General features: G+C 40.5%; 2 protein-coding genes and 1 long non-coding RNA gene across 9 annotated transcripts in view; 1 reads left to right on the top strand and 2 right to left on the bottom strand.

The window, feature by feature from the left end:
- Positions 1-16,096, top strand: part of LOC149556332 (uncharacterized) — a 136,824-nt gene that overhangs the window by 100,223 nt on the left and 20,505 nt on the right. The window lies entirely within an intron of this gene.
- Positions 12,752-13,207, bottom strand: LOC149556334 (uncharacterized). The gene is made up of 2 exons (XR_016352346.1): positions 13,129-13,207; positions 12,752-13,001 (listed from the first exon to the last, which is right to left on the bottom strand). It is a non-coding gene; the product is annotated as an uncharacterized LOC149556334 (long non-coding RNA).
- Positions 14,023-14,509, bottom strand: LOC149556333 (uncharacterized). Its single transcript, XM_089830601.1, has 2 exons — positions 14,385-14,509; positions 14,023-14,278 (listed from the first exon to the last, which is right to left on the bottom strand). The coding sequence occupies exons 1-2, from the start codon at positions 14,503-14,505 to the stop codon at positions 14,076-14,078; spliced, it is 324 nt and encodes a 107-aa protein (XP_089686727.1). The 5' UTR covers positions 14,506-14,509; the 3' UTR covers positions 14,023-14,075.

Here is a 16,096-nt window from a genome sequence, read left to right as displayed (position 1 = left end):
TTTTAGTTTGACAAACTCACCAACAACATCTCAATCTTATATGAACCATGTTCAACAAGCGGATGAGACATTTCTTAGGAGTGTTTTTGACAATGTCCTTACATATAACAGAACTTGGGAAGAGCGCTTGTAATGCTTTGATGAAGTTTTGGGAATAATAGAAGCACAACCCTTCTATGTTGAAATTACCTCAAAACTGGGCATGTCTCTGCCCAGTGTGGGTTGGAGGCAAAATAACAATCCCCTTCTTGGTGGAGGGGGGTTTCTTCTGAGCGTTTTCTTGTTAGGAAGAAAAGCTTCTCCGTGGTGGTTGCACTGGATTCTCTGTGTGTTAAGGCCAGTCTCCTAAGGTTTTCCATATTGTGTACCATGAATTTTGTCAACTGCCATTCCTTACTGTCAATAACTGTATTTTTGATTTTAGAACCTACACTCTGTACCGCTGAAGTTTTTATTAAGCCCTTCCTCTTTGTTTCCTCTGCAGACCGTATGATGTGTTTTCCTTGCTGTCGGCACCTTTCTACTAATTTCATGGTTTGGTATAACCTTTTCTTTTCGCGCGGTCCGTTCATCGTGTACCGGACGGTGGAATCTTTCATTTTTCTGGGTTGTACTGTATGTTCTTCCCCTCAGCTTCAGCTATAACCGCCTTTCCTTCTTCCGCTTTTCTGTATTCCTTCGGGCATTCATTTTCCTTTTCTTTCTCACTTTCATCGACCCTTAACATATTACAGCTCAAAAAGAGTTCGTAGTCCTCTATTTGCCAGTGGAAAAGGCTGTTCACCAAGTCTAGGTTGTCCTCATTTGATCCTCCTTCTAATCTCAATACTCCTTCATTTGGTTCCATTCTCTTCTTTCCTTCATCGTCACTCTCACCTTCACCTTTTGAGTCTGACGACTCTGCCTCCTCACCTACCATTTGTGTGTGCAGGTCAATTATGAATCTTCTGCCTCCGCGCTCCATTGATAGGGTATTTCGTTTCCAATCATGTTTTACTTTTGCTTGCACTAACCAATTCCGTCCTAGAATAGCGTCATATCCTTTTCTTTTCAATGGGATGACCACAAAATCCAATAAAAATGGTTGCGTTCCAATAGTTATCGGTTGCGCCATCAAGGTTCCCAATGGTTTGATCCTGTGCTAGTTTGCCGTGAGCAACTGGAATGTTGGTGGCCACAGCGTAGGTTGTCCTAACTTTTTCCATACATCTTCTGGTAACACATTCACGCCTGACCCTCCGTCCACAATTGTGTTGGTTAGAACAATTCCCAGAATCCCCATCTCGACTACTATCAGATGTCTTCCCGTCGTAAGTGCCAGTTTCATTGGGTTTGCTGTCGTTGTTCCACTATTGTCCCTTCCTGTTTCCTCCATTGCTTTCAGGAGCGGTGTCATAATTAGAATGGCTGTTCGTAACTGGGGCATTGTGAGGTCATTTAATTTGATCGAGACTTCTATTTGCATCACCTGCCTTATTATGTTTTGCTCAACCCTGTTCCTTGTCGAGGTACTGGTAGTGTCCTTCAATTGTGATTTCTCTGTTTGCGTTGCTTTCTCAATTTTCGCTCGCGCTTCTTCCAATCTCTTATTTTCTTCCGTCGGATCAGGGTACAGTTTTGCTTGCTTACGGGTGATTGCCAAGACTTATTTTTCGTCTGCACCGATGTTGATCAAATTCACTCCTGATTTTGGGCACTTGGCATCTTCATGATTTCCAGGACTGCACCATCTGCATAACAACTTTGGTGCGTTTGTCGATGTATAGTTTCGTGCAAAGTGGCCCCACAAATTGCATGCTCGGCATTGAACCATTGGGCGGCCGTTCGCATCGTACTGAATTCGGCTGCGGCCCCCATTATTATTGTTGATATTGTTGTTTTGCCCTTTTGTATTATTTCTGTACCCTCCCGAAGTGGCACCCTCATTGCTGGTGTTTTCGCTCCCTCCTGATGCGGAAGCCTCTTATGTTAGAAGCACTTGTTGAGGTCCTCTTGTTTTCATATTGAAGGGGCATTTTTTTGTGGAATGTCCCATAATTTGGCAGATCTCACAGAACTGGTTCTTCGGATAGGATCCTTTCGTGTGACCATCTTACATTTTGTGCACCATAGCTAGTTTCCCTTCCTCTCTGTATATTCTTAAATTCCTTCATCATTCAGAGCATATCCTTCTGGAGAGTTTGGACCTTCTTGCTGCCCTTTTCGTCACCACTGCTATCTTCTTCCGAAGACACGTCATCTGAGTTGGATGAGCTACTTTTCTTCTTTTTTGTTTTCTACTCACTCTCTAAATTCATTGCTCGATTGTATGCTTTGGTGTATGATGATTGAGGCACAATCTTCATTTTCTTCCTTAACTTCGGGCATAGTCCTTCAATGAACCATCTTTTTTGCAGCCCATCTGCCGGCTTACTTTCCATTTTATTTATTAATTCTTTTAATTTTCTAGCATATACATGGACTGTTTCATTTTTCCCTTGCTTTGTGTTGCATATTTTTGCTACGATCTCATTGTTGTCGCGCAACAATTGAAATTCAGTGATAAACTCCTTTTTAACTCCCGCCCATGTAGTTAATTTTTGGGGATCTGCGTCGGCAAACTAATCAATTGCTACACCCCTTAGGGTTATCGGAAATTGTCGGATCCATTTATCTGTGTCGGTTATGCCATTCACTATCCAAATTGTTTCCCATGTCTTATAGTGTCTGATTGGATTGGCCGTTCCATCACCATCAAACTTTGGCAACTTCTCCTTTGGTCTTGCCATTATTACTTGATTTTGTGTACGGGCGCTATTCAGTGCTGTGACATCGGCGTTGTTCGGCACTGCAACACCGGCGCTATTTTGCACTTCGACATCGGTGCTCTGTACTCTGACACTGGCGCTCTGCACTCCCACACCGACACTCTACACTCCCACACTGGCGCTGTTTTGGACAGTCGTCTTATTTCCAACAACTGCGTTCTCTGGTGAAGAAGGGTCTTCGTTAAGCGAAGTTGTCTGTTTTGGAAGTGTATGGCGGACGAAGAGTTCACTCCACGCTTGTGCTCCCTCGGCACTCCGAGCTTTGTGAGTTAATTCCCTTCCGTCTGGATTCTCTTCCCTTGGTGTATACAGGTTTCGAAATTCCTCCCTTGCTTCTTCCACCAAATCCAACCACTGTCGAGTCTCTTCCAACAATTCCTCGGTGCTTCGGTGTCCATCAGCAATCTATTGAAACCTCCGTCTGCACTTTGCCTGTTGTGCCAAAATTAAATTACTTTGTGCTGTGTGTATTTCATCTTTTTCTTTTAGCTTATTCTTATTTTTGTTCAGCTGATTCGGCATTAGTTTTCATTCCTTTGCCTTTGTTCCAGGCCCATGGGGCAACAGTGCCAAATGTTTACTGTATGGGGTAAATTGTTAATGCATATAGACAAAAGACAAGAACAAAAGTACTCCTTTTATTATTCGCATATATGCCGAAGATATTACATAGTGCTTACAATGATGATTACAACCATCTTGGATGGTGTACATATACCTTCCTGAAGGGCTCGTCGGCTACATGTCGGCCACACAATAATTACCGACTACATGCTAATCTACTCGTCGGCTACAATATAGATTTTATTGACATCAACCCGTTGGCTACACAATATTTACCGACGACACAGTTCTTGGTGTTGTTGGCTCTTTCGCCTCTGATAAGGTTTTGGCTAGTGTGCTTATGTTGTTGCTGTTGGGTTTCATGATATGGTGATGGTCATTCACCTTTGGTTGTTGTTGGCACTGCTTTTCAGATTTTTTCTAGATCATCCTCAGGTCCTTTGACTTCTCAAGTTTATGCTGATTTTGCTTCACAAGTTTCAAAGCCTAGTTCTTCTAGTGATCGTGTGTGGGTTGATGGTCATTCTCCTTTGGCTATTTCTGTATTGCTTCTTAGATTTTTGTCGGACCATCCTTGGGTCCTTTAGCTTCTCAAGTTTCCTTTGGTTTTGCTCCACAAGTTTTTGTTGTTCTTCGCTTGGATCCTACTACTGAACTTCCCTCCTAGGGTGGGGGAACTTGTGTGCTCAATTCAATTTCTTGGTAGAATACAACTGCTAGGGTGGAGGAGGGTTGGGTCATAGTTAAAATTTAGAAATCTAAATCCCCTCAGTCCTCGTTTGATATGACCCTTGTTCCTACAAGGGTAAGACAAAAGTCTAATGTTAAGTATTTTTGGTTAGGTTGGGTTGGCTCTCATTCTAGCCCTTCTTCGAGTTTTGGGCTGCAGGCAGGCTTTTCAGTGTAATGTTTGTAGAATGGTTAACATACATAGAATTAAAGTATGAATTCAACTTTACCAACATCAACATAAACATTTACTACCAATGATAAGTGTACCAATATTGGTGAGGGAAACCAATATTCTTCTATTGATTACCAAAAACAACAAGGACATCATTTATGTTTCAATGTTCTTAAATTAATGTCGGTTGGTTAGAGAGGCCAATCGGCACATCCCCTTGCTACCTAACCACCCAAACCCAGAACTATCTATCTTTAATCATATTGTTTCTTTATTATGCCCTACATTATTCCCCCCAAAAAGAAGTCGTCTTCCAAACAACTTAAACACAATAACTTGAAAGGTTAGGGTTACAGGTGGCCATTCTCGCTTGATGTCCGCACACATACAGACTTGTTACTTTCACTTGGTACCCAGGCATATGACCCTGTTGCTTCTGCCTCCTGGTGTATGTACGACGTACATAATGCCCCCTCCATGGGCAGTCTTCTACCTTCGTACGATCTTGGTGCCGACTCGTACAACCCACTTGCATGGTTGTATAGTTTGTATGACGTACGACATCCTTATTCCCACCTTGACATTGTTTTCTTCTTGTCGTACGATGCTTCAACCAATGCCTCCTTTCACTGCATGGACTTGGTTGATGGATCTTCGCACAAAGTCCCTAATCCTACGAGCTGTTTTCTGTCATAGTTGCATTGTATGGGTTGGCTTTGTATGAACTTTCCCTTTTTCCTCCTGCGTACGAAATATTGTGTATGGATTTCCCCAGTTTGTGTCATACATAAAAAGTCCTTTTGCATATTGCAAACTCTGTCCTTCCACAGCATACGAAAATTGTGCATATGAAAATCCTCCTCTTGAATTTGTACATTGTGAAGTCTCTATCTTCCTACTGGCGTCTGTGGGTCGTATGGATTTCGTCCTTGTTTCTTTGTACGGGAAACTCCTTTGTACGAACCTGTCTTCCTTGTTGGTTCGGTGTTAGCGGCCTATGCTTTGTCTCTCTTTTGGTCTTCTCCCTCCCGCTCCTTGATTTTTGGGTTCAACTATAGTTTGGACATCTTGATTTCATTCCTTGTAACCTTTTAGTTTGGACTTCAATGCATCTTTTAATAGATTATTAGAAAATTTTATGGCTTCGTTTGTTTCAACTTCGACTATCCTTTTCTTGTGCTCCTTATGGCATACTGCATCTCCTTTCTGGCATTCTCCTAGATTTGCAACATATTGCATTTTGGTTGAAATGCTTCGTAATCCCCCCATTTGCCAGTGGAACATGCCATTAAGAGAACTTGTTTAATTTTCTAAGCCATTTCCCAAGCGTAATATGCCCTCTTTATCTAGCTCGACTGCCTAGCCATCTTTGCCCTTCGCCTTTGAATCAAATGCAAGTTTTTCAACTACAGACTGGCTCCTTAAGTCAATTGAGTATTTTTGTCCATCTACTTTGATGGAAAGGGTATTTTTCTTCCAGTTATGGTTTGCCTCTGTTGTGACTAACCACCCTCTCCCTAATAATGCATCATATCCCTTATTTTGCAGAGTAATCACCACGAAATCTAGGTAGAACTACTGTGTGCCAATCACAACTTTTTGTCCAATTAACATCCCTATAGGCTTGATCCTATGTTGATTTGCCGCGCGCTGATATGTAGGTGGCCAAAGGGTTGGTTTCCCCAGAGCCTTCTAGGTTTCCTCAGGGAGGACATTAACACCCGAGCCTCTGTCCACGATAGCATTTATCAACTTGCACCCCATTATCTCCGTTTCTACCACAATGGATGTCCTCCCCATCCCTATGCTGAATAAAGTGTTTGTGTCCTTTCCTACTTTTGGTTCCTCCTTTCCATCTTGCTTGGTGCTTCCTCCTTGTGTTAATGCCACTCGTAGCTAAGGAAATGTTTCCAATAGATCGACAATCTCACTGGTATGGTGGCTTCTAGTATTTGCTGTATGATGTTAGTTTCTAGTACAGACCTAGTGGATGGAAGTTTAGAGGTACTTACTTTTCCTTCCTTTGCCATGGTATCTTTGATGTCCCTCCTGGCTTCTTCAAATCTCTCTTTCTCCGTGCCTACTTCAGGATATGTGAGTTTCCTAGTTTGTATTGTTGTGATGGCTAGTATTTCCCTCCCTAGTTTTGCAATGTCGAGCATGTTCACCCCTTTTTACTTGGTCTGCACCATTGACTAAGAATTCCTCCATTCTTTGCCCCATTCTAGCAGTCCCGAGCAAAATGTCCCCATTCATTCAATCTTTTGCATTGTATCATGGGGCGACCCCTCCACTCACACTGGATTCGACTCCTGGGCGTGTTATTATTGCTGTTGTTATTGCTTCCTCCCTACTATTCTGGTACCCCCAAAGTGATGTTTGCATGATTGTATTTCGTGGAGTGGATAATTTTCCCTCTTGTCGGGATAGTGTTCCCTCTCGCCGGGACAGTGTTCCCTCCTATCGGACAATTTTCCCTCCTATTAGGAGAGTGTGCCCTCTTGTTAGGATAGTGCTCCCTCTTCTTGAGACAGTATTCCCTCTTGACGGGACAATGTTCTCTCTTGACAAGATTATTCCTTGAGTACTAGTTCTTGTCAAGATATTGTTCCCTCCTATTGGGACAATGTTTCCTCTTTCTAGGATAGTTTCTCCTCCTGCTGGGACAGTGTTCCCACCTGACGGGATTATTCCTTGAGTACTGGTTCTTGCCCCTCCTGTTGGGACTGTGTTCCCTCCTAAGGGTTGCTTCTTGCGTGCCTCCTTCTCCTTGTCCTTGTAGGTCTTCCTCTGTGTGACTAGAGTTTTGTTCTTGGATAGGGCAGCGCTCTCCACATGCTAGGGTTTTGGGGTCCATCTACCCTCCTTCCTTCCCCTTTCTTCTGAAATTGCCAAATTGGCTATACCCCTTATAGTGTTTTCAATCAACTTTTCTTCGGTTTGGTTTGGCACGTGTGTTTGATTACTAGCCCCTTTAAGACCACACCACCTTTCTTCCTGCTCCCTAGTATGTAGATTCTGCTATAGGGTAGTTTCCCCTTCAGTTCTTCTTCCTATACTTGCCGCTGGTCCTTATTTCGGATTAGGTGCTTGAATTGTTTTATTGCCTTGTTCTTGGAATTCACAAGTACTTTCGGCAAACTGTTGGAGTACTTGTTGTCTTCCCTGCTCTTTTTGAACTTCGGCTCTCTCTTCTTTTGCATTGCATCATGGGGCATCCCCTCAACTCATATTGGGTTCGGCTCTTGGGCATGGTATTATTATTGTTGTTATTGCTTCCCCCCTACTATTTGAGTACCCCCTAGGTGATGCTTCCATGTTTGTATTTCGTGGAGTAGACAATTTTCCCTCCTATTGGGACAATGTTCCCTCCTATCGGGACAATTTTCCCTCCAACCGAGACAATGTCCCCTCCTACCAGGATAGTGTGCCCTCCTATTGGGACAATGTTCTCTCTTGTCGGGGCAATATTCCCTCTTGATGGGACATTGTTCCCTCGATTATTCCTTGAGTACTAGTTCCTGCCAAGTTATTATTCCCTCTTGCGGGGATAGTTTTCCCTCCTGCCGAGACAGTGTTTCGTCCTGTCGAGATAGTTTCCCCTCTTGCCAGGACAGTCATCCCTCATGTCGGGTCAATATTCCCTCTTGACAGAATTATTCGTTGAGCTCTGGTTCCTCCCGGGACAGTGTTTCCTCCTATCAGGATAGTGTTACCTCTTGAGGATTGCTTTTTGAGTGCCTCCTTCTCCTTGTAGTTCTTCCTCTGTGTGACTAGAGTTTTGTTCTTGGATAGGGCGGTGCTCTCCACGTGTTGGGGTTTCGGGGTCTGTCCACCCTCCTGCCTTCCCCATTCTTTCGAAATTGCCAAATTGGCTATGCCCCTTATAGTGTTTTCAATCAAGTTTTCTTTGGTTTGTTTTGGCACGTGAGTTTGATTACTAGCCCTTCTGAGACGACAATGCCTTTCTTCCTACTCCTTAGTAAGTAGAATCTCCTGTAGGGCAGTTTCCCCTTCAGTTTCTTCTTCCTATACTCGTCTCGGGTCCTTATTTGGGATTAGGGGCATGAATTTTTTTATTGTCTTGTTGTTCTCTTAGGATTTTCTCATTCTTGGAATTCACAAGTACTTTTTCAGCAAATTGTTGGAGTACTTGTCTTCTCTGCTCTCTTTGAACTTTGGCTCTCTCTTTTGGCCAGTAATCGAGGTATTTGTCCAAGGAGTTCATACCGAAAGCTCATTCCGTACTGTGCTCTCTCTCTCTCTCTCTCTCTCTCTCTCTCTCTCTCTCTCTCTCTCTCTCTCTCTCTGTGGCTTCCCTTTGCACGTACTAGTTGACAAAAACTTCTCAGGCTACCACCAGGTCTTGTGTTGCTTGATCTTCCCTTGTTACTTCTTCCTCTTCCCCGTCACCATTTTTGACTTGTACTTGTGGTAGGAATGGTCTGCCTAACACTCCATCCCATTTGTAATATGACCTCTAGGCTCAAACTTAGGCAACGACGCGAAAAATGTAGAATGGTTACTAGACAGAGAATTAAAGCATGAATTCAACTTTACTAGTATCATCATAAACATTTACTACTAATGATAAACATATGAATATTGGCAAGGGAAACCAATATTCTTTTTATTGATTACCAAAAACAAGTACATCATTTATGTTCCAATGTTCTTAATAGAAGTTGGTTGATTAGGGAGACCAACCGACACATCCCCTCACTACCTAACTAACCAAAACCAAAACTATCTATCTTAATCATATTATTGCTTTATCGTGCCCTACAATGTTCTTCTTTGCCACATAACTTTTCTTCTTGTTTGGGGGAGTTCACTAGCTTTCTCTCCCTTTCTTGGCTTTGCCCTGTCCTATTCCTGACTTGCTTCTTCTAGTGGGTAGTCTTGAATATCTTAAGTTGTGGCTTTCAAGTCCCCCCAAAACTTGTTTTGTACAAGGTTTTGGGTCCCTTCAAAGCCTGTTTTTGCTCGTATTAAAAACCAATAAACTTCCCAAGCTCCATTACAAGAACTGTATTTTTGTGGTCATCAATTGACTAAAGAAGTATGCACACTTCTTTGCTATCTCATTCGAATTCAATGTACCCCAAGTTGTAGAGATATTATTCAAATAGATATTCAAACACCACGGACTTCCAAACAACATTGTGAGTAGTCAAGATAGCAGATTGCTTAGAATTTCGGACTGAATTACTTAATTTATTTGGTATGGAGTTGACACTAAGCACTAGCTACCACTTGCAGATAGATAGGCAAACCAACATCGTAAATAAATGGGCTGAAGTTTACTTGTGCAATTATGCTGCAGGTCATCAAAAGACATGGATCACATGGATCCATTTAGGAGAATATTCCTATAATACTACATACCACATGTTAAGCGGAATGACACCCTTCAAAGTTGCATACGGATACAATGTGTTGGCATTCTTAGACATGGTGTTTGGTGAAAGGAAGGTGCCTAAGGCCAAACAAAGGGTACAAAAATGTCAAGGTAATTATAAATCCCTCAAGAAAAATCTACGAAGTGGCCAAAATTAGCAAAAGACATGTAATTAAAATTTGAGATTGGGGATTTGGTTTATCTCTAATTGCAACCATATTAACAATCTCAAAAAGTGGCAGGGAGAAATTCAAACTAAAATTCTATGGACCTTACAAAGTAATCAAGCGAATAGGAGAAGCAACCTATCGACTTGAGCCACCATATAAGGGTCTTGGACAACAAGTCACCACCTTTACATAACTTTCACATTTGGATGGAGATAGAAAGTTGGTTTTAGTTCCCAATTAAGTAATAGACATTAGAGAGAATAAGTCGAGGAAGAAAGTCCTCAAAGAATAGCTCATCAAATGGAAAATCTTCCTACAGAAGATGTGACATGGGAGAGTGAGCAAGAATTTCAACACCCAAATCTTATTTTCCTAGTGGGCAAGCAATTTCAAGGAGGGGAGACTGTAATGATCCCATGGATCATACAAGGTGCACCAAGGACAGGTAGCAATGAAGATGAGACAATAGTACTTGCTGCCATCTAAAGTATTGACATCTATTCTGTTATTATTGTCTAAGTAAATAAATCTTAAGTTTTTACTGAGATTGCTCCTGAAGCAAATAACATGATTCAACTACCAGTATAGTAGTCTGTTCCATTCAATTGATTTGGATTGCATTCTGAAAATATCACACCAGCTAGCATTCTCTATATAACTTTGAACAAGCAAATCACTGCACCTTGTCCAGCAAAGTAAAAAAACCAGTAGACCCTTGTACACAAACTGCTGGTTATAATTCTGGGTATAGAGAGGACAGTAAGCAGTGAGAATTGGGTGGGTCATTGCATATCCTCCCTTTTATCATTCTAACAATCCACTTTTGGAGTGTTCTCCATCCTCTAATCACTGTTTTTGTTGTAGGACAACATTAATGTTATGTCTATGATTTTGTCATTGGATTCACTTACTTTGTCCAAGTTGGATGTTGTAGCTTACTAACAGTATTTAAATATTAGACTTCTTATCATTTTGTTCTATTGTCACCTCCTTTGCACACACACACAGATAGGATTTGTTCACCCACAATTGCCATACCAGTGCATGATATCACAATGAAACCCATCACAAATTCCTGCCTCCAGTCATACATGTTTTGTTTAAGGTTCCTAGAGACACGATTCAAAATTGGTTCTTATGTGCTTGTGATTCTAATACTAAGGTGTAAGGTTTACTTAGAAGAGCAATGAAAATGAGTAGGGGTGTAAGGCGCTAGTTAATATGGTCATTTACATGTCTTTGTTATGCTACTCTCAATCTTGGTACAAACTTCCTGAATCCTTAATTTGTGCACTAAGCTTGGGCTATCATTATTATTAATAGAAGTGGGTGTTTGCCATTACACTAATTGCTCCTTGTTGTGTGACAAAATTATTGTTATGCAGTTGACAGAAATGAAACTGTTGCATTACCTACAGAGGAACAAAAAACACATTTTGCAGTGGTTTCTAAATGGCCTCTTCATGTACAGCCACCTATGCAATAGCCACCTGCATAAACTAGTGATTGCATAAATGCTACCAGTATAAACTAGTGATTACACAATTGCTACCTGCTCGAGTTGGCAGTTTCAATATCATCCATCGAACTTTACATTTTCAGGAATTTCCTGAACTGAATGTTACATCCAAGATGTTTGGATCCCCATAGACATGACTTCACCCATGCATATCACTTGCACTGTCTCCATTTTTCTTCTTCTGAAAATCAGTTGGAAATGAGGTGATCATTATGAAGTGTCTTACAAGTTAAATTGTAGTCTTCTTGATAATTAATATTTTTTCCTAACAGTTCATGATCAAATTTGAATTATTCTATGAGCTTACAAAATCAAGTTGAATGTGAAGAAGATGCTTAGCTGATCCTCCCAATATCTAATTAATTTGGTAACATATCATTAATGATCTTTACATGAATACCATCACCTTTCAGATCTATTTCCAAAGTAATGTGTTTAATATGGAACCAAATACATAGCATCTCATAATAGAATTAAACACACTTCTTGGCAGGATTCATAGAACTTCGATTTTTTTTTTGATTGGAATATGTTAAACATCTTGTTGATATTGGGTGCATGGATGATTGTTCTTCTTTGGCTTTAAAGAAAAGTAACAAGAATCAGAATCGGATCGGAATCGGCAAGGCCAAATCGAATCGTGAATTGACAATGAATCGGCGATGAATTGGCAAATTTGAAAAAACCCTTTAAATTTAAAGATTTTAACAATTTAAAACTTATTTCATGCACCCTTTATTGAATATAACTTAAACACACTATAACATCATCAAATAGAAGTTAAAACTTAACATACATAAACATGGAATATAAAATCCATCACATACGTAACTATGTTATCTAAAATGTAAATTGTAGGCTAGCTGAAGTAAATAGAAATCAAATGATCATAATGATTTAAATCATAGAATGTATGTAAGATGATCCATAAGACATAAAATCATAAATGTATGTAAGAATCTAAGATGAAGATCCATGAAAGTTTGAAACATATGTCTATCAATGATTTAGTATCAATATCTGTAACCAAAATATAAAAACAAGGCTCCAGCTCAAGCCTCAAACTCATAGTCATCATCATCATCCTCAACATCATCTTGAAGCTCAGCTGCAGCCTTAGCCTCAGCCTCTGAGTATCCAGTCTACCTAGTAGCAAGGCATCTAATGTAGGTCCTAGAGGACTGCCAAGCCATATCTCCCCAATGTAAGATGGGCTCACGAATGTCGCTAGGGCTTGTGCCTGTGCGTGCACGTGTGTGTCTACCAATGCCTGAAGAACGTGCTCTAGTTGCCTCAACCTCTATATCCACTTGGTCAACCCACGCACGGTCTTCCTTAGTGAAGATTGGATCCACGACCTCTGTGAGCCACTCTGATTCTGGATCAATCTCCTCCAGAATGATCGGAGAGGAGTCAGTGCCCAAAATCTATCTGATCCTAAGATGGAGGTTGTAATGAACAAAGACAATATCATTCAACTTTTGCACTGTCAACCTGTTTCTCCTCTTCGAATGGATGTGCTCGAACATGGACCAATTGCGCTCACATCTAGAGGCGCTGCTTGGCTGACTCAGAATACGAATGGCAATTTTTTGAAGTTTTGGGGTTGTGGCCCCAAACATTTGCCACCATCTATCTGCAATAAGGGAAAATAGAAACAATTAGTCTCATTTACAAATTACAAGTTAACTCTAAAATTACATAATCAACTTTAAGTTTAGAATCTAGATTCATGAACATTGAATATATTATTTAATTTTTACCTGGCTGTAGTGTTGTCTGAGCATTTATGGCCATCCTGCCAGAGAAAAGTGGCCCCTCTTTATTGTTGAACTGGTCTAGCTCAACAATTGTAGTAGCGCTATCTTCATCGCTATTCAACCTCTGAATCACTGTGTATAAGCCAGTGAGAACCTCCGCATCCGCCTTGAACTCAAGACGAAAACAAAATGCCGGATTCAAAAAGTAAGCTACTGCATGATGGGTCGATGGAGCTGATTCTGCCATCTCCTATCGATGATGTCCCAAATAGGGCCATACCTCTCCTGCACTCCTGCATATTGGGCTCTGATGGCCTCCTTGGCCCTATCCATGCCCTCATAAATGTAGCCCATAGAGGGCTTCTCCCCATCAGCAGTTCATAGCAAAGCTACAAGGGGCTCAGTGACCTACATATAAAATAAAACAAAAAATTTGAGTCAAAACTTAAATATAAAATAATATAAATTAAAGTAAAAGTAAAATACTAAATGTTAAATTGCAATAAAACTACCTTTAGGATTTCTCTAGCGAGTTTCCAAAAACCATCCTCATCAAATATGCAATCCGCCACATGTATCCCTACAGTGGTCGTAGCATAGGAAGAGGAAATCCAGTCCCGCCCAACAAACATGCTCCTCAATTCATCCCTTGATGTCAACAAGGACTACAGGGTGATGAAATTCGAGGCAAACCTCATGATACCTGGGCGAGCTAACTCCTTGCCTTCTGTGTACTTCCTCATTGTGCTAAAGGACAAATGAATGATTATAAATGAATTTGCATATGTTTTTTGCCCTTTCCACACATGACTTGACAAGCTCAAGTTTGCCAATTTCCTCCAACATGGGGTCAATGCAATGTGCCGCACAAGGGGACCAAAATAATTGTGGGGTGCCTCTCCATCAAAAGTTTACCTACAACAATTTTAAGTAAATTAGAAATTCAAATTTCAAAATTCAAATAAATTTATTTTCAAAACTTGAAAAGTTAAAAGTTTACCTGTAGCAACATAACTTGCTACATTATCCGTCACCACTTGGATCACATTTTGTTCTCCCACCTCTGCTATGACTTCCTCAATAGCCTCACATAAGTATGTGGCATTTTTTACATGTGCGGAAGCATCAATGGATTTGATGAACATGGTATATCCTACAAGTAACAAAACAATGAATTAGAATATAGATCATCAACAAATTAGCATTCAACAAATCAAAATTTACAATTATGTATGTAGGAAAGTAGAATGATCAATCACCTCCACAGGATACAAGAAAATTGAGGAGTGTTCTATTCCTCCTATCTGTCCAACCATCAGTCATGATGGTGCAACCCTTTGCAATCCATTCCTTTCGGTTCTCCTCGAGCTCAGCCCTCATGTCCTCTACCATCTCATCCAAGAGTTATCCGCTCAACTCAGCCTCAGTTGGGGCTTTAAACCCCGGACCACAAATAGCAACCGCGTCTATCATGTTCTGCCAATAAGGAGCCCTGTCACAAATAAAAATTTAGATGTCAAAGACTCAAATTATAAAACAAGTAGATATAATTAAAGTTTTACTTTTACTTTTAATTTTAACTTTAAACAAAACAAAGAAAAAAGAATCAATAACTTGGCTGCAATAAATGGAATGTTGCAAAAGTACCAAAATTTGCATATCTCCTTTCTGGCAGCATCATGAATCTCCTTGTTCAAACCCATGCCCTCAAGCGTGGGTTGGGAACCAGGAGTAGTGCGGGGCACAAAAAGTAACTATCCATTCTGTTTTTCCGCACTCTAGGCTGCAATAGGTTGGTGTGGGACTCTGTCTCAGTATGTGACTGACTAGCACTAGCACTAGCACTAGCACGAGCAGAAGAACTAGGATAAAAAGGAGGCCTAGAAGAACCCTCTCCAACACAACCTACGGATGCTGAAGCTGATGCAGATGCAGATGTGGATGCAGCTGCGGATGCGGGAACATGGGAGCCAATACCCCTTAACCCTTCAAGTTGCATTTTCCTATTGGCTTTGTCTTTTTCAATTTTTTCTAATGCCATTAAGCAAGTGCGTTTTGCCTTAGGAGTTTGGTGAGTGCAAATTGTAACATCGTGTCTAGGTATAGCAACAATGTGGTATTTCAATCTAGAAATACCCCTAGAAGTTATTTTTTGTTTACAAAAAATACATTTTGTTTGATATTTGGTTCTTCCAAGAAACTCTTCGTTATATTTCCAACATTCGTCTTTTCTACCCATTGCGAATTTGCGAAAAATGAAAGCAAAGGCTGCTGCAATAATTTTTTTAATGTAAAATATCAAAGTTTGAAGCTAATAAAAGCTACAAAACAACAAACCCTAGTTTGCAACATAGTAAAAATAAAGAACATTCAAGATCTAAACTAAAAATCTTGAAAACTATAAAAACTTAACAAAAAATGCATAATACACTAACATGTAAAAAAAAAAATGAGCACTTACCTCTTGCAAATGAGTTGAGGAGTGTTGAGATTAGGTCCTTAATACTCCCAATGCAATTGATGGCCTCCCCAAATGGATTGCTGATCTCTTTTGTGCTCTTCCTTCTTGCCGGTTAGAAACCTATGGCTTTTCTTTTCTCTTCTTCTCTCTCACTTTTTCTCTCTTCTACTCATGTTAAACAAATAGAAGGCCCTTTAGGGTTATAACAAAGAGAATAGGTCAAAAAGAAAGTAAAAAAAAAAGTGATTTTTTAAAATTTTACAAGTCCATACTTTACTGGCCGCAAGCGATTTCTTGGCGATTTGGGCAATTTTTTGGATGAATTGCCGATTTGGGCGATTCAGGCGATTCACCCGATGAAATCGGTGATGGCGATTTTCGACTCCAAAAAAATCGCCATCCATGAATCTGATCGTTGAATCACCGATTCACACGATTTTTAGGCGATTCTCGTTACTCTACTTTAAATTTTAAATCTTCGTATGCAGACAATACCACCAAATCGATAGA

This window comes from Cupressus sempervirens, chromosome 5 (assembly GCF_028749045.1).
Source record: "Cupressus sempervirens isolate cs-2001-9-10 chromosome 5, ASM2874904v1, whole genome shotgun sequence".
Taxonomy (NCBI): Eukaryota; Viridiplantae; Streptophyta; class Pinopsida; order Cupressales; family Cupressaceae; genus Cupressus; species Cupressus sempervirens.
The sequence above is the reverse complement of the archived record's forward strand: the minus strand, read 5'-3'. Positions and strand labels throughout refer to the sequence as shown.

Excerpts from the sequence above, each read along its gene's own strand:
- LOC149556333 (XM_089830601.1), bottom strand. The coding sequence starts at position 14,505 with ATGAGGGCTGAGCTCGAGGAGAACCGAAAGGAATGGATTGCAAAGGGT. Across the intron at positions 14,279-14,384 it reads TTTTCTTGTATCCTGTGGAG|GATATACCATGTTCATCAAA; the intron begins GTGATTGATCAT and ends TGTTACTTGTAG.